This window comes from Narcine bancroftii, chromosome 6, assembly GCF_036971445.1.
Source record: "Narcine bancroftii isolate sNarBan1 chromosome 6, sNarBan1.hap1, whole genome shotgun sequence".
NCBI lineage: Eukaryota > Metazoa > Chordata > Chondrichthyes > Torpediniformes > Narcinidae > Narcine > Narcine bancroftii.
The window spans coordinates 127996827-128022594 of NC_091474.1; the positions used below are offsets into that span (position 1 = coordinate 127996827).

At 44.3% G+C, this 25768-nt stretch overlaps 1 protein-coding gene across 18 annotated transcripts in view; it reads right to left on the reverse strand.

Moving 5' to 3' along the window:
• Positions 1-25768, reverse strand: part of dst (dystonin) — a 570552-nt gene that overhangs the window by 272914 nt on the left and 271870 nt on the right. For all 18 annotated transcript variants that reach the window (XM_069886058.1, XM_069886062.1, XM_069886061.1 and 15 more), the window contains 19 exons: positions 22617-22710; positions 22319-22473; positions 20506-20959; positions 18469-18597; positions 17100-17177; positions 16848-17009; positions 14854-14958; positions 14000-14095; positions 13482-13607; positions 11845-11997; positions 11131-11285; positions 8517-8643; positions 7171-7354; positions 5782-5939; positions 4785-4960; positions 4274-4412; positions 3792-3985; positions 1775-1937; positions 819-902 (listed from right to left, as the gene is read on the reverse strand). In XM_069886058.1, the coding sequence (XP_069742159.1) occupies positions 819-902; positions 1775-1937; positions 3792-3985; positions 4274-4412; positions 4785-4960; positions 5782-5939; positions 7171-7354; positions 8517-8643; positions 11131-11285; positions 11845-11997; positions 13482-13607; positions 14000-14095; positions 14854-14958; positions 16848-17009; positions 17100-17177; positions 18469-18597; positions 20506-20959; positions 22319-22473; positions 22617-22710 (2932 nt within the window). The remainder of the gene's footprint in view (positions 1-818; positions 903-1774; positions 1938-3791; positions 3986-4273; positions 4413-4784; positions 4961-5781; positions 5940-7170; positions 7355-8516; positions 8644-11130; positions 11286-11844; positions 11998-13481; positions 13608-13999; positions 14096-14853; positions 14959-16847; positions 17010-17099; positions 17178-18468; positions 18598-20505; positions 20960-22318; positions 22474-22616; positions 22711-25768) is intronic.

The following is a 25768-nucleotide window of genomic DNA, read 5'->3' on the forward strand; positions in this document are numbered from 1 at the left end:
CTGGTCTCACCCTCTTTAATCTGCACTGTATCCCCTTAGGGTCAATCTTTCTCTCAGGGGCAAGACCCTGACTAAACTCTGCTAACAGGCTACATTCAATATCCATTCGGTAACAGCATTCATCAGTGAGGTTCATGAAGACCGCTGTAGGTTTCAGAACCTTGATGGGTAGAGTGATAAACTTCTAACCAAGCTGCTCAAGGAAAGTTTTTGAAAATCTTCACCACTAAACCAACACTACCACCATGTCCAGACGCGATCCAACCTTTCTGATTAATTTTACCCCTTGTGTTTTCCCCTTAATTCTGCTCAGTTTTCCTCTCTCCTGTTTCCTTTTCAGTGGACATACATTTTTCTCAGCCATGCCTGCCAGATCAAAAGAGCATCCTGCAGATGAACGAGGTGCTGTTGTGGTCTGGTGCACGGACCTCTACCTTGCCAAGGAAAGATGACAGCTCCCACACTTTTTCTCTGACTTACCCCTTGAACATGACCCCACCTATAAACAACAAGCCACTGTTTCCCGCACCAACCCTGAAAAAGGGGTCAGGCCTGAAGCATTAGTTCCCCTTTACTTCCTCTGAATGCTGTGTGACCTGCTGAGTTTCTCCAGCACAACTGTGCATTGCACTCAACCCCAGCATGTGCAAACTTTCTTGTTAACTTGCTGAGCAAAGGAATGTCTCCTCTTCCCCTTCCCCAATTGTGTTAAATCTGTTAATACTGCTTAACCAATTTTTTTTTCTTATTCTATCAGAACTATTCAAGATTTAAATGATCGTTTTACATCCTATGAGTCCATTGGCCTCCAACCTCACCTTTACTGCGAAAGAATATTCTTCGGAGTACTTCTGACATTCATCCATTTTCCCCTGCTGCAGTTCAACCTCGGAAGTCAACATCTGCAAAGACAAGGACATGAGCACAACTGCGGCTGGCTGCAAATCACGTACTTCCTTCCCATCCCACTGAACGTATCCACCTGAAATGATTCTACATCTTTAGGACCAATTGATTTGTAAAATTTAGACATACAGCACAGTAACAGGCCATTTTGGCCCACGAGTCTGTGCTACACTATCAGTAAGTTTTGAATGGTGGGAGGACCTCCCCCGCCCCCCCCCACCCCCACCATGCAGACCCAGGGAGAACGTACAAACTCTGTACAGACAGCATGAGATTTGAACCCCGGTCCCGAATGCTGACGCTGTAAAGGCCTTGTGCTAACAAGCCTTTTAACCATGATCTTTTAATGTTTATTTCACAAGCTTGTTCAATGCTCAGCTGCGTTAATTCACAATGTTATCTTGGCTGGCCAGCTCTCTTTCAGTCCTGGACACACACTCGTGGATTAGTCAGGGGCTCTTTGAGCAGTGTTCAATTTCTCCTGAGCAGAGAGCTTGGAGTTGTTAGCACTAAATGGAATATATTCTGATGTGAGCAAGTAATGCAATGAACCTCTGCTCACTCAGTCATAGCATGAGAGTTTGAGCCTGTTCGCATGATCTGACCCATGCGACCCAACCTCATTTGTATCACGTTCAATCCCAACAGTCTGAAGCAGAAAGTTGATTGTTTCAAATGAATTTTTCGCCCTCACACAGATCGGCAACATATCCAAGGTTATGGTGTTCATAGTGAAGGTCAGGTTGGGTGGCCTGGTTCAGATAAGATAGTGGATGCTTGGACAGTGGTCATATTTGAGTTGGCCATAGTAAGCCAAGGTTTCAATTTTTCAAGCTGACCTCCAGCGCGTTGGTAAAGAGCCTATTACCTTTTGTTGGTGGAGTTCATCGGCAAGAGCTCGGATATCTTCTGGCTGGCGCTCTTGCATCCTCTGTTGGGTGGCTTCCATTTCTTGGATCCACTGGTCAAGGTCTTTGTGGCAGTCTCTGTACCAGTGGAGGGATGTGCTGATCCCCTCAAGCTCATGCAGCCTTGAAAGCAGAGAGGACAAGCTTTAGATTGGTCCCCACAGCACCGATCCACCTTGGTCCCAACACCATCATTTCAACTGAGCAATTGTACAACACGACACACTGCATCTTCAAAGGAGGACCTTTTAGTTCTTTCAAATCTACCTTTCCTACTTCCAGTTTTCTGATTGCCATCCACTGTTAACTTCAAATTTATAAACTTAGACATAGAGCACGGTAACAGGCCCTTTCGGCCCACGAGCCCGTGCTGCCCAATTGACCTAGAACCCCGGTTACATTTTGAACATTGGGAGGAAACCAGAGGCCTCCCCCCCCGGGGAAAACCCACGCAGACACGGGGAGAACATTAAAGACTTCTTACAGACATCGCGGGATTCGAACCCCAGTCCCAATTGCTGGCATTGTATCAGCAATGCACTAACCGTGCTGCCCACGTCTCTCGCAATCCAAGAGGACCTGGAAGCCTCAAACTAGCCCATTCTGGAAATGTTCTCCCATTCTGGACTAATCTTCACTTCCCTCCTATTGCTGGTTTGAGGAACTCATTGCAGAGTTTTAAGATCCAGGGGTAAGCCCCAATCCAGGACATCTAGACTGATTCCTCCAAGGAGTACTGGGGTAACACAGCATAGAGTGGCCTTCATTTGGATGAACATGGAGGTCTATGTCTTCTGAGATAGGTGTTTAAGATTCCATGATACTACCTGAAGAGCAGTTGTACTCTCCCCAATCTCGAGATAATTTCCATGATAATGCCACAGGCAGAGGCATTTGGCCAATCAAATCCATACAACATGTTAAATCATTTTTCAGCTCCTTTTCTATAGGTTATGGGACATTAATTGCTCATCTAATATCTTAATGGCAGATTAGTTATTTCATCATCCTAGTATTCTGACCCTGGACTTCTGACTGGGGAAATGAATTTGAATCCATTCACAACTCAGGAATTTAGACTTTGTGAATACAAGAACTATCTGCTGCCCTTATCCATCTAGGTTCACCAATGAAGGGAAATGGTCAAGCAAGCCAACACAGTTCAGGGTCAATTAAAGGTGGATTTACCTGTGAAATCCATAGAATAGATTGGAATAAAACCTATTACCCTTTCAGGCAAGGAAGCTGTTGAGTCTGCGTGAAACAAGTATTCCTCCACACCCTCTCATCCTTCCACTCAAATCCTTGTTCCCTCCCCCCCCCCCCACCACCCAACCACCTCACCCTAGTCATTAACCTCTCTGCTTTGGGAATTAGTTCTCCGCTGTCCATTCCATCAAGACCCCTCAATTCCATTTGCATAGTCAATCCCAAATTAAAATCCTACTCCATCTTCCTTCAGTCCTGTCCCCTTCAGTACTATCCCTATGCTTCTGCACATCCTTTCATGGCATCTCTGTCTTCCAGAGAGATGCTGACCTGAACCATATCCTAGTTCCGTCCTAATCAAGGGATATGGTTCAGCTCGATCCTGCTGTTTGTACTCCAGCCACATCAAGAAAGGAAAAAAGAAATCTAACGTCTATTATTTCTATCCAATCCCTTTCAGGTATCTATGGACAGGCACTTCAAAATCAGTTTGCTCCCTGACATTACTGGGGCCAGTTGTGTCTCAGATGAATTAAATGCTCCCTGCATTGGTTAAAAAAGACATGGAGCCCCAAACAATAGTTACATTGACACCAGTCTTGCTCTTCAACCTCAAGGTTGCATTGGGTTGTCTTAACATTGCCACAGAGCAGTTACTCTGCAGAATATTATTGTTTTCAATCAATAACAAGGGACCTACATGTTGAATCCATTGAACAACTTTTTGCAAGAACACTGCCAATTTCATCTGTTACAACCAGTACAGACCTGTTGTCAATTTGGGAGCGAATGCTTTCCCATCTCTCAGCCAACTGTACTGCCTTCTCTTTGTGCCAATCCATGTCCATGTCGCGCTCATTGTGGGCTCTCAGCATCCGCTCGCTGACGACCTTGCCTTTCTGAAGTTCGTCCTCGAGTGAGTGGAAGACTTCCCGTTTCTCGTCCACTTCAGCCCGCCATTGCTGTTCAGGAGTTAAAGTGGAGTAGCAGTGAGTTTATGGATAAAGGGTGCTGTGGGGGAAGTGGGGGGGGGGGGGGGAGAAAGGAGAGACAAATGGGATGACATATTTAAATTATCATTCACTCAAATTAAGTGGGCTCTGCAGAATGTAAGTGCCCTTGGAAGATAAGGTAGCAGTTCTGGAATCAGGTAAAACTAGAGGAAGTTCCTGCAACATGGAATAATGAAATTTGATAATATGATTTTTTTCCCCCCCTAAATGTTAGGATAGAATAAAACACTATGTTACCTTCAGTGTACTCTGCAGAGATTGAATAGCTTCTGGGTCAGGTGGGACTGCATCTTCTCCTCCAAGTTTGGTCTCGTACTGTTTAACAAGAGCCTCGGCTTCCTGAGTGTTTTTAACAATCAGGTTGACAGTCTTCAACCTGCAGTTGGAAACAAGGCTCATCTTAATCCCCTTCTGCAAACAATTGTAAACACATCAGCCCCATGGGTTCTACAAAGGTCCCTATTTACAGGACTCTTCTTTGCCAAGCATGCAAAGACGGGAAGAAACTGCTCTACTTCTGGGATGGAAAGCATGCATAGGTTTCTCCCAGAGATGGATGGGGATCCATACCACTATGGATTCTGGGGAAATACTCCCAATTATTACTTATTTGTATAAAAACTGTTTCTGCAATGACTTTTGCAAAGATGCAGGTGTCTGCAAAATAAAGAAGATTTACAGGTTTCATTAAATTCAAAATGGAAAAAAAGGACAAATTATTGCTAATATTTGCTGCTTGAACCCTTACTTATCCAAGTAGATAGAAGAAAGCGAGTAGACTTGATTGAGATTCTGCAGTACCACGCTCAGCTCCGTCCGTAGGGTCAAGGCTGACGGTGAGGAGATTTGACTACAGAACTGGTCACACTTTCCAGTGACTTTCTCCAGATCCACAACAAGCTCCTCCAGCTCACTCTTTAGCTTCTGGTGAGAGAACGAAACAAATGCAATCAGTCCAATGTGGTGACCCATATTTTACAGTGCTAGATTAATCACAGGCTGGTGGAATCAGTAAGTGACAATATTAGAACACATAGTACCGGCACTCCAGCCCAGAATATGCTGACCCAAATAAACCCATTCCACACTCAATCAAACCCTTTCCTCGCTCAGTTCATAACCCTCCATTTTTTTTTTTACATCCACGTGCCTATCTAAGAGTCTCTTATTGTATCAGCCTCGACAATGCATTCCAGGCACCCACAACTCCCTGTGTAAAAATAACCTACTTCTAACATCTTCCCTCAACTTTCCTTCATTCACTCTGAACTCTGATCAATGCCCCTCCTATTGAATCACCTCTCATCCTCCGTTGTTCCAAAGGGAAAAGCCCTCGCTTACTCCACCCTTTCTCAGGAGGTAATATTGGATTGATGAAGAAAACCTGCCTTCCTTACCCACATGAATCACAATCTCTTATAAACTACATTTTAGTGTTACGTCCACTTGAAATAGTTTAAACGCTGTCCTCAATAACCATATAACAATTACAGTACGGAAACAGGCCATCTCAGGCCCTCTTGTCCACACCGATCTAAGTGAACTCCTAGTCCCACCCACTCGCTCCCATAACCCTCCAACCCCTTCACATCCATGTACTCATATTGAGGCCCTTTATGGCTTATGATCAGGTCAGCTTTAAATGTAAAATTTAAATTTTAGAACAAAACAGCAACTCTGATGTTTTCTGAAGTATTAATCTCGTGGTAGGATTTCAAACAGTCTCAAGAACTTCTCAAACTGACCTCCTGCTCAGAGATTCTTTGCACACTTTCCTGCAGGTCATCCCGTTCGAGGGGAGTGCGGATCTGACAGATCAGGCGCTTCTCACAGTTCTCCATGCGCAGTCGAATGGTTCGCACCTCGGAGATGAACAGGTTGCACGCCGACTCCTCTTGTTCCTCTGGTTTAGCGGGAAGGACAAAACGTTCAATGCTTGATTTGCACCTGCAGCGTACCTTTAGATTCGTTCCTTTCCCTTTACAATTAGAAGTGTGGATCCACTCCCCTCTCCCTCCTTCACCAGAGCCACACCAGGGTCTTTCTCAGTCCAGTTACACAGCCCTCCTCAGCAGCAGCACTGTTCGGTCTACCCCAACCACAGAATGGTGGGAAGGCTAAGGATTGACTGAGGGGGAGGAGGAGGAAGCTTTGGGTGTGGTTTTACAGACCGGCCAGTTTTCCTATCACTGTCAAAAATAGTGGTTCGTGTGAAATAGAAGGACTCTTAAAATGTATTCCGAATGTTGCGTCTGGGATTTACATATGACCTGTTTGCCACCACCAACACCCCCGCCCCCACTCAGCTGGAGCCACAGTGCAGATACTGAAAATGGCTCCACAGTTTCTGCCAAAGATCCTTCGGGATCTCAGAAGCATTTTGACCCTGCCGCCACACCATTACTCTGCTTTGACCTGAGCCAAGAGAGCAGTGGTGACTGGAGGGCTGCACTCACAGATAGATTGATTTAGAAAGGAGCCATTCAAAGATGAATCACTGATTCATTTGCCAAGAATGAAGTGACATATTCACTGGGGGTGGGGGTTGGGTTAGGGAGATGCAAGGGGTCTGCTCCTGCCATTAATGGTGAGGGCCAGGGTGATCCACTGAACTTCCCCCACCTCATGGACACTGCTTAACAACACTTCACTCCCCAGATGTCGGCAGAGCAAGTTCATGAAAGATTCAATGGAGGTTAGTAAGGGTGTCAAAAGTTACTGGGAGAAGGCAAGAGAATGGAGTTGAAAGGAAAAATGGATCAGCCACGATTCAAATGGCGGAGCAGATGCATGGGCTGTCTGGACTGATTCTACGACTATATCTTATGGTCTGTGCTCAAAATGCAGAGAGATTTTGATTGAGTAAACAAGGAGAAACTATTTTCGGAGGACACGGATTTATGGCAATTAGTAAAGGGGCTGAGTTCCATGGGAGGAGATTGTTCACCTTAATGCAGGGAAGTCTGGAATGTGCTGCTTGAGAAAGTGGAGAAAGCAGATTCATGGGTGAATTAATATGTGCACGAGAAGTAAATGCTTGAGCCACCACAATAAAGACCAGAGGAGTCACTTGGATTGTGCGATCAAAGATTACAAAATCAGGTCCATGATGGATGCCTCCATGATTTTCTCACCTCTTTCTGCTGACTTCAGGAGGTCCTCATAATATTGTTTGCAGAATTTGACTTCTCTCTCCAGTTGGGCTCCATCTGAGACTGAGAAAATCTCGGACTCCTCACTGTCCTTCAAGAAGTCCTTGAGATGCACCTGGAGGCTGCTGAGCACCTGCTGGTGTTCCCCTGGCAACATGGTCTTCACCTGTGCAACACCGTCACAACATCAAGATCACGAGAAGCAAAACACCCAGAACCTCCTGAGGCCTGAAAATCAACCAATCACATTCACAGACAGGCCTCTTGGCCATTCTAATCACCTCTTCCATGACACTCCATCTGAGCTCCCTCTCAACCACATTATCAAACAACTCCAACACATTCCCTCTGCCTCAATGCCTCCTTGAAACACTGAGCCGTGCATGTCAAGTCTTCTCCAAGGTAAGATCTGGTTACATTCTAATTGTATTTTAACAATACTTAGAGGAATTTGGTCGTCACTTAAGTGTGCCTGACTAATTTCCATAGACAAATTGTAGGGTTCCACAGCCCATACTCACATAGTCCCCCAGAATTTCAGACTGCCTGAGTTTTTTTGTTCCTGTGAATCAAGAGTTGGTGCTTTATTTAGACACTTAATGCAAGTGTGAGCAAGGATTGCAACCTGCATTTCTACCACTGGTTTGTGGCATACTGAATAAGACAACAGTTTTACAGCCTTTTATCAACCAAAATTTGACATTGGCCCTAACAATTTGATTGACAAGGATGCTACCAGGACTGGTGGATTTGAATTAAAAGGAGAGCCTTTTGCCTGGCTCATTTCTCCCTGGAGCATAGGAGGTCGAGGGGGAACCCTATATAGGTGTATAAAATCAAGAGGGACATTGATAATGTCAATGGTCCTTTCCCAGGGGAATCTAAAATTGGAAGGCATCTCTTTAAGGTGAGTGTGGAGAGGTTTAAAAAGAACTTGAGGAGCAGTATTTTCACACAGAGGATGGAGGGAATGTGGAATAAGCTGGCAGATGAAGTAGTAGAGGTGGATACAACATTTAAAACATTTGAACAGGTGTACACATTGGAAATGTTTGGAGGGATATGGCCCAACCGCAGCATCATGGGGTAGACAGCTTGCTTGGCACGTATAAGTTGGGCTGAGGTGTCTGTTTCCACGTTGGTAAACTCTACGACTATAGTTAGAGGTTCAACAGCTCAGAAGAAAATGATTGACTGGGGCAAAACATTGTCCCAGGGTCTGGGTGGATTCAGACTCCAAAATTCCTGGCAAAGAGAGATTGCCCGACTGTTTCCAACCAACACACTTAAACTAATGGAATCCACGTCACATTTGGTTAAATACTTACCGAGGAAACATTCCAGGCTCGGATAGTGGAGATTTCATTCATCAGGTAATGCCAGGACACAATGCTCTTCATGTTTATGTGGGACTGATGCCAGAGTGTCAGAACATTCTGATAGAGTTGTTCAATTCTGAGAGGAGGAAAACAGGATATTTTACTTATTATGCCGCATTAAATCCAAGAGTAAGTTGACTAATTCAGACTGGGGATGTGGGCTCTCTGGGAAGTGAACTATTCCACCATCAGGTGAGTCTGTCATCCCATTTCATCGAGCATCAAAGCACCTTTCAATTGTTTGAACTGTGAACTTTCTCAACAAATCACATCAATTGGGTTTCACATCAATCAAGTGATTAAGGACTGCTGCATTATCAGAAGTGCCATCGAATAGATGGGACATCACAACAAGGTTCTCTCTGCCTGATGCAGTTAAATCAATGATGTCTCTGGTCAAATCTACCTCCCTCAATCCCCCCCCCCCCCCTCCAATTTACAGGATACATCAGTGATTCATGTTGTTATTGCCTACAAACAGCTTCCACATGACGGCACTTAACAGACAAAAAAATATATTTTTCTTTTTAAAATATTTATATTAATTTGTACAGTACAATTATAGAATGTGCCACGGAACAAATATTTTAAAAACCCTGCAAGAATAAACATACAAATGAATTCCAAAGCACAGCCATAATAAAGAAAGGACATAATGAAATTAAATTGAGTAAACCCTTAAACCCTATATTTAAAATATAGTAATCAAAAAAAGAAAAACCCCTTTAATCAAAATCCCTTCCATTAACAAGGTTAGGAAAAAAAAACCCAGCAGATGGGAATCGAGTGATGACATCTCGGAAACACCAAACAATATCAAGTCTTTCTTGCACAATACATGAAGCATCAAATTCATTACAGTCAGAGCAATAGGGGAAATGAATACTAAGTTTAGGAGCTCAGACAGGCAAACAGTTAAAGGGACGAGCAAAGAATTATTAAGGGACAGTATTGTGGTACATTTTGGGTCTGGACCCTTCATCAAGACTAAAGAGAAAGGGGGAGGTTGATAGTTTGTAAATACAGGTGGTAACGAACACGGGGGGGGGGGGGGGGGGGTGGTCAAGTGGTGACTGTGGGGCTTCTCTGCATGAAGGATGTCATCCAGGCCAGTTCCTGATCATGCCACAAGGTGGCCAACTGTACCCATGTAAATATCGGCAATGGTTTCTAGCTCAGTAAGAATTTGGGACTCTTTTGGGTCTTAAATATTGTCAGAAGCCTTTGTGAAATTAATTATTTTTGAAGAGGACACCTGTTGCAGGGGACACAACAGTCACAAGTGCAGAGCAAAAAAAAAAATTGCACCAACTACTGAGATAAAGACTAAATAATCAACAGACACAGGAGACTGCCGATAATGGACGATACCTAAATGGGTCAAGCCAGCACCCATGGAAGAAAAAGAATGGTTGATGTTATTTTGGACCGAAACCATTCATAAAGACCTCCAGCCTGAGACTTTGACCATTCTTTTCCTGCCACTGATGCTGTTCGACCCACAAGATGCTCTGGCACTGAATAATCTGCATTTCACTGTGGATCGAGTATTGATATCAAGAACAAGGAGGGAACTCCAAGTCTCATCCAAAATAACCCAGAGATCTTTCATGAAGCAGACAACCTCAGTTTCATACCTCATCTGACTGGTAGAGGAACTTATAGGACTACCATGTCAGATCCAGAAGGCACACTCAGAGCTGGAGGATTCATCAGGTCAGGCAGCATCCATGGAAACAAATAGACAGTCGACATTTCAGGCCAAAAACTCTCCATCAGGAATATGAAGAACCAGGCAGATACACAGGAAGGGGAGAAGCACAGGTTGGCAAGAGAGGGGTCGACAGGTGAAGGGGGTAAAGAAAGCTAAGAACCCTCCTTTCCCCCCCCCCCCGCCCACCCCATTATTCAGGAGATCTCCTAGCTCTTGCAATTCTTGATGGCCTGAAATGTTGTCTGTCCATTGCTTTTCACGGATGATGCCTGACCTGCTGAGTTCCTCCAGCACATTGTGTGCTGCTCCAGTTTTCTGGCCCTGCAGACTTCTCACTTACCTCTGGTCCAGAAGACCTTGGCTTGTTCCATGGACCTCAAAACAGTGCCTGGCTACTGAGCCGCGAAATGTAGCTATTAGTTTGTCCACAAATGTCACCCATCCCTAATAACTGAGTGGCTTTAAATGCCCAATGCAACATTGCCTTGTTTATACTCAAATGCCTCTCCAACCTGGCACAGTCTCCCAATAAAGGGTTTGGCACATCTTCTGGGTTGATCACATTCCAGAATAGTGTCTGGTAACAATCGGAGGGGCTGAATCAGGGAGGGGACTTGTGGGAAAACTGCAGTCTGATTTAAACAGTGTCTACTTCAACTGTGCACTAAAGGAAACAGTCTACAGAATCTACTCAAGATGTCTCCACCCATAATGGCCGTGTCATCTCCTGATAAAAGTGATTTTTTTCCCCCCAGCAATGGTGGATAGTTACTGGCAAACTGCAAATAAAACAAACCCAGTCACTACAAGCTATGAATCATAATGAAGAAACAACAGCTCTCTCCTTACCTACTTGCCATCTCAATGGCTTCTTTGTTGGGTGGAGGAACAGAGAAACAGACAGATGGGACCATGGCCTCATTCCCTGTGGGACTGATGACCTTCCATTTGGCTCGGTACGAGTTGTTCTCCAACAAACATTCATCATCCTTGTAAATTGTGATCTGTTTAAATAAGAATATCAGCGCAGTGGTCTCCCAAATTTATATCCACAAGCAGTATAGCTTCCTACACCTGGTAAAAGGCTTTCAGGGGACTTAGCAATAGCAATTATTAGCTAAAATTTGAAGAAGGGGAAATTAGGACATGCTTGGATAAAAATCTACGATTGGCATGATGCCATCACTGCACCAGTGACCTAGGCTTGAATCTGGTGCCGTCCATAAAGAGTTTGTACATTCTCCCTGTGATCTGTGTCAGTTTCCTGTGGGAGCCCCAGTTTCCCCTTCACACGCCAAAAATGAACGGGCTCAGAAGGTTAATAGGTCACATGGTTGTATATGGGTGGCACGGGATTGTGGGCCAGAATGGCCTGTACCATGCTGTAGCTCTAAATTAAATAGCAAAACGTGTAAGGGGGAAATTTCAAAACTTGGAGCCAAGAAAGCTGAAGGTGCAGCGATGAAATTGCAAGGCCACAATCGACCAGGTATTTCAGGAGAATACAATGCTAAAGGCAGTTGCAAGGATGGAAACGGTTTTGTTTTCATATAGTATTCCCACCTCAATTTGTTTGTAGTCACAGATGGCTCTGATGGGGATGGAGATCCTTGTAGGGTTTTCAGGATTCCTGGGCTTGAGTTGAACAACTGCCTTTGCCCGACTCATGAGACTTGCTATGTTACTCTTGTACTGCAGCAGCTGTTCTTTCTCATCCTAAAATACACGAAAGAAATACATCAAACAGAGGTGGAGTGAAACTTTTCTCTTGCTCCGCCACCAATTTTTCAGGGAAGTTGGACAAAAAGCCTTCAGAGACAATAAAACAGACACTAACTGGACTGCCTCTCTCAGTTCCTGCACGTCAATTGTTTTGTGTAGATTCAACTATACATTAACTGTTCCACCAGTCCATGAGTGCCATTAGAAGCCTTTTGCCCAACGTGTTACCAGCAGCAAGTCCATTTTGCAAGGCAAGGTCGGGTTGCAGAACAACATCGATGTTCTCCCAGGCTTCAAAATCAGAGGGGCCCTCATATATTTCTACAATGTATCCAGGCACTGCATAGCTCACCCTGCCAACCCCCACAGGTTCCGGATAAGAGAGAGTTTACTGTATCTAGGCATTGCATAGCTCACTCTACCAATCCCCAAAGGTTCCAGATACAAGAGAGTTTACTGAATCCAGGCATTGCATAGCTCACCTTGTCAACCCCTACAGGTTCTGGATACGAGAGAGTTCACTGTATCAAGGCATTGCATAGCTCACCTTGTCAACCCCCACAGGTTCTGGATACGAGAGAGTTCACTGTATCCAGGCATTGCATAGCTCACTCTACCAACCCCCACAGATGCTGGATACGAGAGAGTTTACTGTATCCAGGCATTACATAGCTCACTCTACCAACCCCCACAGGTTCCGGATACCAGTGAGTTTACTGTATCCAGCATTGCATAGCTCACTCTACCAACCCTCACAGCCTCCGGATACGAGAGAGTTTACTGTATCCAGGCATTGCATAACTCACTCTACCAACCCCCACAGGTTCCGGATACGAGAGTTTACTGTATCCAGGCATTACATTGCTCACTCTACCAACCCCCACAGCTTCCGGATACAAGAGAGTTTACTTATACAGGCATTACATAGCGCACTCTACCAACCCCCACAGGTTTCGGATACGAGAGAGTTTACTGTATCCAGGCATTGCATAACTCACTCTACCAACCCCCACAGGTTCCGGATACGAGAGTTTACTGTATCCAGGCATTACATTGCTCACTCTACCAACCCCCACAGCTTCCGGATACAAGAGAGTTTACTTATACAGGCATTACATAGCGCACTCTACTAACCCCCACAGGTTTCGGATACGAGAGAGTTTACTGTATCCAGGCATTGCATAGCTCACTCTACCAACCCCCACAGGTGCTGGATACGAGAGAGTTTTCTGTATCCAGGCATTGCAGAGCTCACTCTACCAATCCCCACAGGTTCCAGATACAAGAGAGTTTACTGTATCCAGGCATTACATAGCTCCCTCTACCAACCCCCACAGTGTCCGGATACGAAAGAGTTCACTGTATCCAAGCACTGAAATACTGACTCCACTAAATGAGGTCCCAGACTAAATCTCGTGCAGGTGAAGTTGCTATTTAGTTGCTTTGACCGCTCTATCGTCAATCGGTTTGGGGCTCACCATAGAATCCTGAACCAGGTCCTCCAGCCTCACCAAGCTGCTGGTTTTGTCACCATTGTACTTTCTCTTGATCATCTCTTGCAGGTTCTTCAAGTAGTCCATCGATTCTTTGGCATCATTGAAAAACTAGAGAGGGCAACAGAAAGTAAATATACAAAAGTTGCTGGAGAAACTCAGCAGGTCCCACAGCGTCCATAGGAGGCAAAGATATAGAATCCACGATTTGGGCCCAAGCCCTTCATCAAGGTTTGAGCTAAAAAGCAGACGGATGCATGAATATAAAGGAAGGGGTAGGAGGGAAGAAGTGGCGAGGAGGGGGGGGGGGCGGGAGTACAAACAACAGGTGGACTTGGGGAGGAGGGGGGTGGAGTGTGAATGCAGAGCTGGAGGAAAGGACACTGAGGGATAGGGAAAGAGAGAGTCAAGGGGTAGAGATCTGGAGGGAAGGAGACCGAGAAAGATGGAGGCAGATCACAGCCTCTGTCATCATTGCTGATTGGAACGGATTGGACCCCTACCTCAAAGTAAGCTGTGTTTTCTTTCAGGTGCTTTTCAACGCAGGAGCAGAGCTGCAGGATCCAGCTCCATTGTGTCTGCATGGCAGCTTTGAAAGCCTGAGGAAACAAAACACAAATACAGTAAAATCCCCGTTATCCAGAATTCAAGCAGCTGGCAGCCTCAAGCAACAATATTGCGGAAAATAAATAAGTTAAAAGAAAGTTTAAAATTGGTGCCCCCTCACCCACCTAGCAGTCAATTTGCCAATCCACATAACACACAATTTCATGCAACCGGAAAATTCATTTATCCGGCATATAAAATTTCCATAGATGCCAGATATCGGGGGTTTTACAGTACTCCATTCTCCCATAGCCAGACCCAACACAAGCAGCGTAATGCAGGTATTGCATTGAGCAGCAAACACAGATCGGGCCATCACACACACCCACCACAACCTACCCCCCACATCAACTCCATCCACTCTTCCCACTTTCTTGGAAAAGCAGCCTATAGTCATCCCACCTGGCCATACACTCTTTCCAACCCGGCCTCTGAAATTCAGAAGTGTGAGATCACACACCTCCAGATTCAACGACTGCTTTTTTCTCGTTGTTATCAGACTCCTGAACGAACCTTGCGCCTGTAAAATTATGTTTTCTTTGCTCCGTTCTCACTGATCTCTCTCTCTCTGTCACCCTACACACTGTACTGTGCTTTTAATGCTGTACCATGCATGAGTTGACTCACTGGACTGCTCGCAAATGAATTTACTCCCTGTGCCTCATCATGTGACAGTAAACTTGGACTTGATCACTAGACTTTGCATAGGGAGTAGCAATATCAAGCTGGCTAAAGGCCAGCCAGTGTTTACCTCAATGGTTGCCCGAGCAGGATGCCGATGGAGAAGAAGTTTATCTGCCATGTCTTGCACCGATCTCATGAGCACATCTTTGTCTTCCAGTTCTTGCATCAATTCCTGTCACAGGATTTATACAATCACAAGAGGCATAGATAAGATAAGTGGTCAGAACCTTTGCCCCAGGATAGAGCAATCTAAAACTAGATGGCATAAATGCAAAGTGAGAGGGGAAAGGTTTAACCGAGACCTCTGGGGCACCATGTTCACACAGATGGTGGCGGGTATGTGGAACGAGGTGCCAGAGGAAGTGGTATCAGAAAGGTATGATGATGAGGATGAGGAGAGTTTATTGTCATGTACAGAAGTTCAATGTACAGATGCACTGAAATTCTTGCTTGCTGAATCTGAACAGGTACATAAGATACACAAATTATCAATTAAATTACCTCAAAAGAGATAATAAATATAAAAGGAGAGATAAATAAATATTCACAGTTGCAGTTAGTGCAGGAAAAAAATGCTTCAGTAGTGCAGACAGATCTTTTGGTCCCAGAATAGTTTAGGGTTACAGCTAGAGCAGGGTTAGGGGAGGTGCAAGAGCCTGACAGGTATTGGAAATAAACTGTTCTTAAACCTGGAGGCGCCAGACATCAGGCTTCTGATCCTCTCCAGTCAGAAGAAGTTGTGACCAGAGTGATGGGGGTCTTTAATGATGTCAGCTGCCTTCTAGAGGCAGCGCCTTACATAGATGTCTTCAGTGGGTGGGTGATCAATGCCTGTGATGGACGTGGCTTGGTTTGTCACTTTCTACAGCCTTTTCTGTGCTCCTGGACACTCGAGTTTCCAAATCAGGCTGTGATGCAATCAGTCAGTATACTTTCCACAGTTCGCCTGTAGAAGTCCAACAGAGTATTCGATGACATGCCAAATCTCCTCAGACTTCTTAGAAAAAAAGAGGCCTTCATCCCGGTTGCCTCAATGTGCTGGATGTACATGAATAGAAAAGATTTGGAGGGATGTAGGCTGAATGCAGGCAATTTGGACTAACTTGGGTAGACAACTGAGTTGGCATGGATGAGTTGAGCCTAAAGGCCTGTTGATGCATTTGGATAGTCTATATAGAGTGGGGACAATAGACATGTTGCCAGTTATGTTGAGAATTATGGAATCATACAGCACGGAACAAATTTTTCGGCCTAACTCGTGTATGCCAACCAGGTGGGGATTCTGGGCTAGTTCCATTTACCTGAATTTCGGCCACATCCTTCTAAACCATAAATCTGTTCAAATGTCTTTTAAATGTATTACGTCTCTGGGTGACTTGGGAGGCTTCTTAAATAACTTAGAGATGCAAGATTCAAATAACAGAAGAGAATTTACTTACTGATGTCTTTGTTCACACACACACACACACACACACACACACACCACCACCACCACAGTGGGACACTACAATTACTGCAGTGAGAAGGGTGGATTCTTACAGGGTTACAAAATAGTTCACATTATCCTGACTATATAAAAAACTGTACAAATATTTCCCACTTCTATAGTTTTCTCTGACAGCTCGTTCCAGATATGGACCACCCTCTGAGTGAAAGACGTCTCTCAGGTGAAAAAAATTGCCCCTCTTAAATTTAAGCACCATTTAAATCTCTCCCTGTTCACCTTAAACCTATGCCCATTTCTGAGGTATTATGAGTATTTATTATTCACATGTCAGCCAACTGTGGATATCTATTTCTATTCATTCTCCCTTCCTCCCTCCTCTTTTATTTCTTTTCCTATATGTTGTTCTGTGCTTTATGTAGCTGGGAAGCAAAGTAATCTATGCATACAGTGTGTCTGTACATTGTACTTATGGATATGACAATAAACCATTGATTTTCTGCTGGATTCCAAAACATTTCCATACACGAAGAGTTTATTTTATTTTAAAACATGGACATTGCAATTTTAAACGCATCTTCCCCGCCATAAACAAAACCTGCTGAGGAACTACATACAGCGTGGTACTCCTTCTTTCGTAACATGCTGCAGTTCCGGTCGCTCCAGTCATAAGCCACCTCTTCTTCCTCCTTCTCGTTGAGCCAGATCAGTTCTGTGGTGGCTCTGGACACAAAATTGTGCAGGCTGTCGAGCTGGGCGGCCCGGTCCCTGGAAGTGTCCTTCAAGGACGAGAAGAGCACACAATCAGAACTACTTTACATTGGATTTGAGTATTTGTCCAGAGTGTGAAGTGACGACAAAGGCCTCACCAGAAGCTTGCTGTACTGGCTCTGCAATACTCGCAGCTTCTCAGAGTAACTTTCACAGAGCGGCGAAGTCATTTGTCCCTAGTTAAAAGAAAAAGCTTCATGTTATAACTTCAAGGGAAAGCCAAAACTTCAAAACAAACTAGGTGGAAACCTGCTATTGAATGGTGGACCTACTTGAGAAAAACCAGCCCACTTCAACATTCAAGACAGAAGTACAATGACTAAGAAGGTGGTGGAGAAGCACACACCTGGAAAGAGCGACGAGACAAATTCCTTAGTCAGTGGAGGGCTGGAATACCAGTGTATGGAAATACAGAACTTCTGGGAGCTCACAATAATAAGTTGTGGTGCACCAGCAGGGGCTCACTGCAGATTCCCCAAGTGAGTATGAAAATGTGCACCAACAGACTTAAAAAGTTTCCTCCCTGCAGCCATCAGGCTCCAGAATAAACTCCACAACAGTGCTCTCATGCTACCCTTCGTCCTAATGTACCTTTTCATTGTATTCCAACCCTGTCAATTGTGCTCTTTACACAGCTGTATATAATGTTACAGATATCCTGTCAGTCTGTTTGTAGATGAACCCTTCTCACTAGACTTGGTATTTTGTGACAAATAAACTTCAACTCACAAAGGACAACAGAACACCACCTAAACACAGCCTGGAGTTGCACCCGTCGACGGGAGGATCTAAAGCAGTTCCTTAAGGCGATTGAGAGAATCGGTGGATAAATAGAGGGGCATGGTGCTCTGGAAGAGGAATCGTTTGGAACATTGTTCAGAAGTAACTGCTGGCAATGTGGGACATTCAACAACTTTTGGGGGGCGAAATAAAATTTCCAGCCCATGATGAACTGGCTTTTGTCGTCACATTGAAGACCAGAGGCCAGCATCTGATCCGTAGAGCACGTGATGCCTCTTGCTGATTGGCTGCGGAGGGCGCCCTGGGTGGAGGTTAGCACATTCATCTGTGAACTCCAGAGGGAGGCCAGAAGCAGAAAAGCAGGCCATTTGGCCCGGTGGGGGCCATAGCAGCCTTCGTCCTCTGCCCAAGCCTATCCTCGCAACAGCACAATGTTCCACTTCCCCTTCAGGGCATCAACCCTGCCGACTATTCCATACCTCCCCTGTACTTCACCCCTGCAATGAGACCAGGTTTCGAGGGATCTGGGCCAAATGCAGGCAGGTGGGTGAGGCATTTTGGTTCAGTGTGGGCAAGGGGGGGGATGAAGGGCCTGTTTCCCTGCTGTATGACATAACGACAGTAAACAAGAGCCAACAGAAAGCATCGATTTACACAAATCCAATTAGTTTCAACAGGAACAAAAAGAAATTTCAATAATTTCATGATCCTCAAATTGACAGTTACCTCAGCCGACCGAGCCTCCCTGATGCTCAATTCGAAGTCCTCAATTGCTCGGTGGACATTTTTGTGATTTTCCAGGTGACTCTCGATGCTGGGTAGATCAGAGCCCCACTCTGCATGGGCAAGCTGCACCTGTCCAGAGTAAAGCACCATTAATCGGGAAGGTTGATGGCAGCAACGTCAATGCTCAAGCACCCAAGACTGCAGAATCAAATCTTTACATCGCATCAAAACTCACAACGTGTACAGTGGCCATTCTGCCAATCCAGTCCATTCCACCAGTCCCAACCTCCCTCTCCCCCCCCCCCCCCGTCTCCTATTACTCAGTGGCCATCTGACCCACACTCGGATGTGGGATGAAACCGGAGCACACAGGGCGGTGGGGATGCGGGGGTGGGGGGAACCCACACGGGTTATAGGTAGAACATGCAAACTCCATACATGACAGAAACTGGATCACTGGAGCAGTGAGGCAGCAGCAACACCTGATCATGTATGCTCTGAGTGAGAATCCCTTCATTAGGTGCACCAGCTGTGCCAACACAAACCAGGTGCAATATCAGAGATGGAGCTCTGAAATTTAGTTAAAAGTGACTATCAGTTGAACAGTTGATGGCTTTAGTTTGGAATAATTTTCCCGTTATAAAATAGTTCATCTGAACAAAGCTCTCATTCTGCGTAAACCTAGAAGAAGAATCCAGCTCTAGCCAGAGTGCAGTGCAGATTCACCGCACTGCTTCCAGTAAACGCAGGCTTGCAACCAGGAGAGGTGGAGCACATTGGAGCTGCCTTCTTTAGATTAATGGAGATTCATCAATATTTACAAAATTTTTTGAGAGTTTGATGAGCGAGGTGCAGTTGGCACAGTTTGAGAACAAAAGGGAGGGTGTTCAAGAATTTGAGAAGAGAAATTTCTTTACTCAGGCAGTCTCTGCCTCCCCACTCAATCCTGACCTCAGATGTCCTATGTGTGGACTCAGCTCTTTCTCCCCCGAGACTGCTCAGGTTTCCTCTGGGTCCCCTCCCACAGACCAAACATGCATGGGTTGGTCAGTTCCCTGGCTGATGTAAACGGCCTCTCGAAAGCAGGTGGCAGGTAAAATTTGAGTGGGAATTAGAGAGATGTGGGAAGAATGCATGGAGCTATCTGTAAGGAATTTGTATATTCCCCCCATATCTGCGTGGGCTTCCTCTGGATACTCCGGATTCCTTGCACCCTCCAAAACATACAGGGAGGGGAGTGGGGGTGGTTGTAAGTCCATTAGGTGTAATTGGACAGCACAGGCTCATGGGCTGGAAGGGCCTATTACTGTGCTGTAGTCTGTTTATAAATTAATTGTACTTTTAAGTTTTATATTTTTACTTTTTAAATTTATAAATTATCATACTTTTTATTTTAAATGTCTTTATTTAAAATACGATTAATGTCAATGAGTGACTGATAGCTGATGTGCATTCAATGGGCCAAAGGGCCTGTTCTCAAGGGAATCTCTCTGTGCCTCAATGATCTTGGAACACTCTATCCTGGACTCTGTGGAGACTTAGCCCAGAGAGAATAGATATTGAACAATGAAAGGAATTAGACTGGGAAATGCAGCGTAAGTACAAAACACCAATCTTGATGAATGGTGGAGAAGCCTCTGAAGGCCGGGTGGCCTTCGATTTCTAATGTCCTAGTGAAAACCTCATGGCTGACCATTCAGTGGAAGTCAAGCTTACTTTGCAATCATTTGATTTTGCACCGTTGAAAGGATCAGACTGAACCAAATCATCTCCCATGTAAAATATCATTGGATGCCCATGAGATGTAAAGAAAACTGTTTGAAGTTAAAGTTACCTCTTGATGAGGAAAACGTGAGTGACTGTTTGAAGTTAAAGTTACCTCTTGATGAGGAAAACGTGAGTGACTGCGTGGGGAAACATTGTCATTGTAAATTGGGTGTGCTGGGATGACCCTGTAGGCTGAGCTATCATGCAAAGGAAAAATGCAATAAAAAATGAAAATAAAACCAGATGGTAAAAGTTTCATTTTACAGTTACCTGCATATCTTCCACCCAGCTCAACAGGTCCTGCAGGAAATTCATGTTGACCTCTTCTTCTGTCAGGGATTGGTCAACGAATTGTGATCGCATTAATGGCTTTCTGATTTGCAACAGCTTCACTGTCTGGAGGGCGTCTGTGTCCATCGTGGGGACAAAACCTTGAATGAACCCATGTGCCAGGACAGGTTTTAAACCGGAAGACAATGTCGCTGGCAAGCTGGGTGTGAGAACTGGAGTTGTTCCATGGGTCATGCTTGACGTCCGAGATAAAGTTGAGGTCAAGGATGGTGTCAAACTCTGGGAGAAATCAGAGGAGAAACTCTGATTCAGGCTCTGAGTCAACCCAGCCATCATTAACTGGGTCTGATTTGTTGAAGAGGAACGTCCTTTACTATACACCGATGAATATTCAGATTTCAGCATCATCAGTTCATCACGGAGCTTTGCAACCCTTCAGGGAGAAAAAAAAATCATAGCAGAATGTGGAGTGAGTTTCATTGAGGAAAAGTACTGCAACTTTCTCAAAGGTCCTATTGAGAATAATTTACTGTGAAATGTCGACAAGTGACAGACAATGGGCAAAAGTTGGGCAAGTCAAGCAGGCTGCGATAGGTAATGAAGATAGATGCCCCTCAAACCTGTTCAACGAGCAGCTGAGATGTGCAGACCAGGTTCTCCTTGTCTCCCAAGTTACTGGTGCTCAGTAAGGATCAAGCTCTGCAACTATCAATTGATCGCCATATATCTTTTTTTTAAAACCTTGCTTGGTGGCCGGGATTTTGATTTATAACATTTTTTTCATTTTTGTGATTTTCTTTTCATTCTTTTGATTTTGACAATAGATAACTGTTTTGTTCACTGTGAGTAATGTAAACATTGATAAAATTATTATAGAAGAAGAGAAGGAAAAAGAATTGTAAACCCCCTTTTTTGTTGTTAAATCTTAATTAATTGCTATGATTGTGCTTTGTGCTTTGGATTTTCTTATCATGACAAGATTGTATAATCTTTAAAAAATACGTTTTTTGGAATCTTGTAGCTCATTGTATAATTGTACTGTTCAATTGCTTATATTGTAAAACCAATAAAAACATTTTAAAAAGAATACATTGAAATAATAAAGTTTTAAATAAAAGTTTAAAATTGTAAATGTTCTCTGAAGCAACACACAACCCCTTGGGAGCAAACATTCAGTCAGTGGAACGCCCCGGTCGTGCCCTGCCCACAGCGGCTGCTAGAATAAAATGGCGGCGCCCAGGATGAAGAGCTGGCAGGTGCTGCTCGATGCTGGGGCGACTCTCCCAAAGTGTCTCCCTGTCCCTGCCTAGTAAGACTCTTTATCTTTATTAGCATTCCGTATATTAGTAAGGTTTTATCTATAATTTGGGGGAGGGACTTAATTATGATGGTGGCATGGTTAGTGTAGCAGCTAGGGCAACGCTGTTACAGCGCCAGTGACGGGTATTCAAATTTAAACTTAAATTTTGTAAGTTACGGGAATTACTTGATTAAAGTAAACTTTACAAAATTAAAGACTACGTGACTGATTTTTTTTTCAAATTACTATACATTTTGCACTGTCTTTTAAACTTTATGCTCTTAATGAAGGTGTATTAGGTATTGTAAGAGTGAGCCTCAGTTAGCCGGAAAATCCACATTTCTGGCACCTGTGATCTCTGTAGATGTCAGATAATGGGGGATTTTACTGTATAATCTTTGAAGTTGCCATTTTTATGTCTCAATTCAAGATAAAACAAAATGAAATTCCAAGATTGCTTTGTGGTGTTGCCAATGTGACTCAGGGTCTCACCTTTGGATAAGCTGATCTGCCTGATAATACTTTCCATCGATAAGAATCTGAATATCAATAATCTGTTGCCGGGTGAGGTTCTCTGCTTCCAAAAGGTATCCTGCAACCTCGGTTTCATTTTGAAACTGAAGTCCTGATTCGAGTCGCTTTGCATCCTGAAACGAGTGGTGCAATTTTTTAACGTAGAAAACCCCAGCTCTGCAGTGCAGCCCCAAAACATCACATCGAAAACCTTTCAATTTCAAGCTGTCTGTTCACACAACAAACATATACAGAGCAATTCCAGAGCGTGACTTACAAGTTGGAGTGAGTTTTGCGCCAGTATCAGTTTATCTTCGCAAGCCACACTGTCATTGTGAAGCCTCGAGGCAATCTGCTGCAATATTTCCAGTCTGCAGAGGAATTCATAATAAAAATTAAAAATCTAGGCCCATTATAAACCTCTTCCGATCCTAATCAATTTGACTTCACTCGAAATAAAATTGTAGAGAGCCGGGCAACACTTTGCTGAAAGTTGGAATTATCCCTTGAGTTTAATTAATATTTAGTCATTCTTTATGAACCACATTTGGACATCTTCCACTGGCCTAGCCCAACTTATTTTATAGAGGCTATGGGGCACTTCTGACCTTCAGGCTTCTAAGACTGACTGGGAAAGATTAACTGCTTCATGTAAATCGGGAGTGCATTTGATTTCTTACCATTGATATTCTCAACTTCAATTTGAAAATGTGTCGGAAAATAGAGAGGAATAAAATCTACTCTACCAAAGGTAAAAACAGTGCTTCTGCTCCAGCCTGTCAACCAGCTCTGGCCTCCTTTACCAGAAAGCCTCAGGCAACATGAAGGCAGGAATAGGATCCCAACACCGAACAGTTTAAACAAACAGAAATTAAAGTGCACAGCAGCCCTAAAGCAACACATTGGGCTGGAGGGCAAAGGGGAGAAGCTTGCAATAAAGGGAAGGCACCACAATGTTCAATGAGCCATGAGAGTACAGGAGTCCATCTCCTGTCAGTCAAGGCATGTTTGGTCACTTTTCTCACATTATTTCTAGTTGATGTCAAGCAATGAAATCACAAGGCTGCTCTCCATTCTGCCTGTGCTGGGGCTGAAGGAAAAGCCTTCTAATTTGTTCTGCTCCATCTTCATTATCCCTTTCACCCTGGAAATTTTTATCTTTTAAATACTGACCCCATCTTTTGAAGCTTACACATTAGTCTCCTCTCATCATGCTTTCAGGCAATATGCTCCAGTCAGCCAGGAGTGCAGTGCTGATTAAGAACCTACCTGACTCCATCAAAGTCACTGCTTGAGGACGTCCAGGAGTTAACAAAGGTTTGCCCTCCCGAGCTGAGAGAGGAGAAGCTCTCAACGGACCTCGTGCTGCCTCTGATGCATGGAGAGGGCTGGGTGTTGCTGCAGAAGGCTATTGCCTGATGGCTCATATTCAGCATGCCCACCTGTAATGTCAAGCCCAAATCCCCCTCTGCTTCTCAGCTACCTCCTCCAAAGCAAAGAGAAGGTACACATGGCCTCACAGAGTGCACTGCTCTCAACTGCCGTCCACACCAATACAAGTACAAGCGAGTCTTCACTGCAGACTAAATCAGTCCTACATTCTGATTAAAGGTTTGGAATGTGCTGCTGGGCACACATACCTCTTCCTCATTTATTGATAAATCTGAGACACTCCTCCATTTCATTGCCCCACCTATGTACAAAACCACAAAGCAAGCTTTTATTTCAACCATAAACTAACTTAACATTCCCTTTCTGCAACGAGGAAAATATCATTTTTAAACTTCCTCCAACTATGTCAATCCCGAGACACCTGATAGACTGACTGCAGTGGAACTGACACACTGAACGGCTTACTGCTTCAGAGTTTCGTGGCTGTGATCAGACAGTCTTTTACAGATGAATCTGGTTATTCCTGCAGCTTCCCTAGTATGTACGTCGAGGGAAGCTCCTCTGCCCACTGACTGTGAAGGAATTAATTTTCAGGAATCCTACATCAATCTCACATGATTTTCCCCATATTCCTATCAACTCCTCTTAGATTCTACCACTCAATGTACAGAATCCCAACAACCCATAGCCTTAGGGACATGGGAGGAAATCAGACTGCCCGGAGGGAATCCACTCAGACACAGGGAGAACATGCAAACTCCATGCAGCCAGTGCCAGATGTCAGAATCGAACCTGGGTATCTGGACCTGTGAGGCAGAAGCCCCACAGGCAGTGCCTCTGAGCCACCAAATCTCCCTCAATGCCGAATTTAATTATTGGACATTCTATCATCCACGGCAACAACAGTTCTCCAATCCCATAATTTAAACATATAAATATTGCAACCTCCTCTCCATAAGGTTGTGAAGCCATCTTGGACCAGAGTTCAAGGGAAAGGCCAGCTCTCACCCAACTGGAGGATCATTACAGGAAGGTATCACAGAGCCCAGGAGTATGCATAACATACACACACTTTCCCCAAAGGATCGGGTTCCAGATCAGGTAGAGTGACTGGCTACTTCCTTCCTGTAGCAACTGACTCATGATATATTGAGTTCCTTGGTCTCTCTCGTTCATAGGAACACAAGATGGTGCATTTATCCTATCATTCATCAGGAGCATCAGATCACTGTTTTCCACATTGGGAGGATGATGAGTGCCAGTTACAGATCAGTGGTGGGATTCACATCTCACCGTCAGCATTGTTGAGCATTCAAACTCAACAAACACAAGGACCACAGTGCAGTCCTGAGAGTTCCACTGTCACAATGAACCAGGGGCTATAGAATGGGTTGGGATAATCAGATAAACTGTATCTTTGAACAAAATCTTTTAAAATTTATGACACAGCAAGCCATTTGGCCCATTTGGTCTCTCCTGCTTGAATAAAAGTTACTCTGCCTTCTCTGATCCTTCAGCACTAATCCACAGATCCATAGGTTACAGGTCTTCATATACATCCAATTGTTTTCAGAATTCCTGATTCTACCACTGCTTGAAATAGGGAATTCCAGTATCTATTTCCCCTCAAATCCATCTACCTCTATGGTCCTGGATTTTGAACCCTCAGGGAAATATGCATTTTTTTTATTTACTCAATGTGTATCCCTCTCAACCAGGTCACCCGTCTTTGCTCCAGAGAAAACAATGAGAGTTTGTCGAGTGAATCAAGAAAGCTTCCAAACTCTGAGATTTTAGTTAATGCACAAAAGTTCTGGAGAATCTCACCAGGTCCAGAAACAACCACAGGAGGCAAAGATAAACAACCAATATTTCAGGCCTGAGCCCTTCAAGGTGACTGAGGGAACCTTTATTAGGGCTCAGGACCTAAATTATGGTTATAGGTCTTTGTCTCCTATGGATGCTGTCTGACCTGCTGAGTTTCTCTACCACAATGTTCTGTCCATCACAATTCTCCTGTAATGCATTGACCAGAAT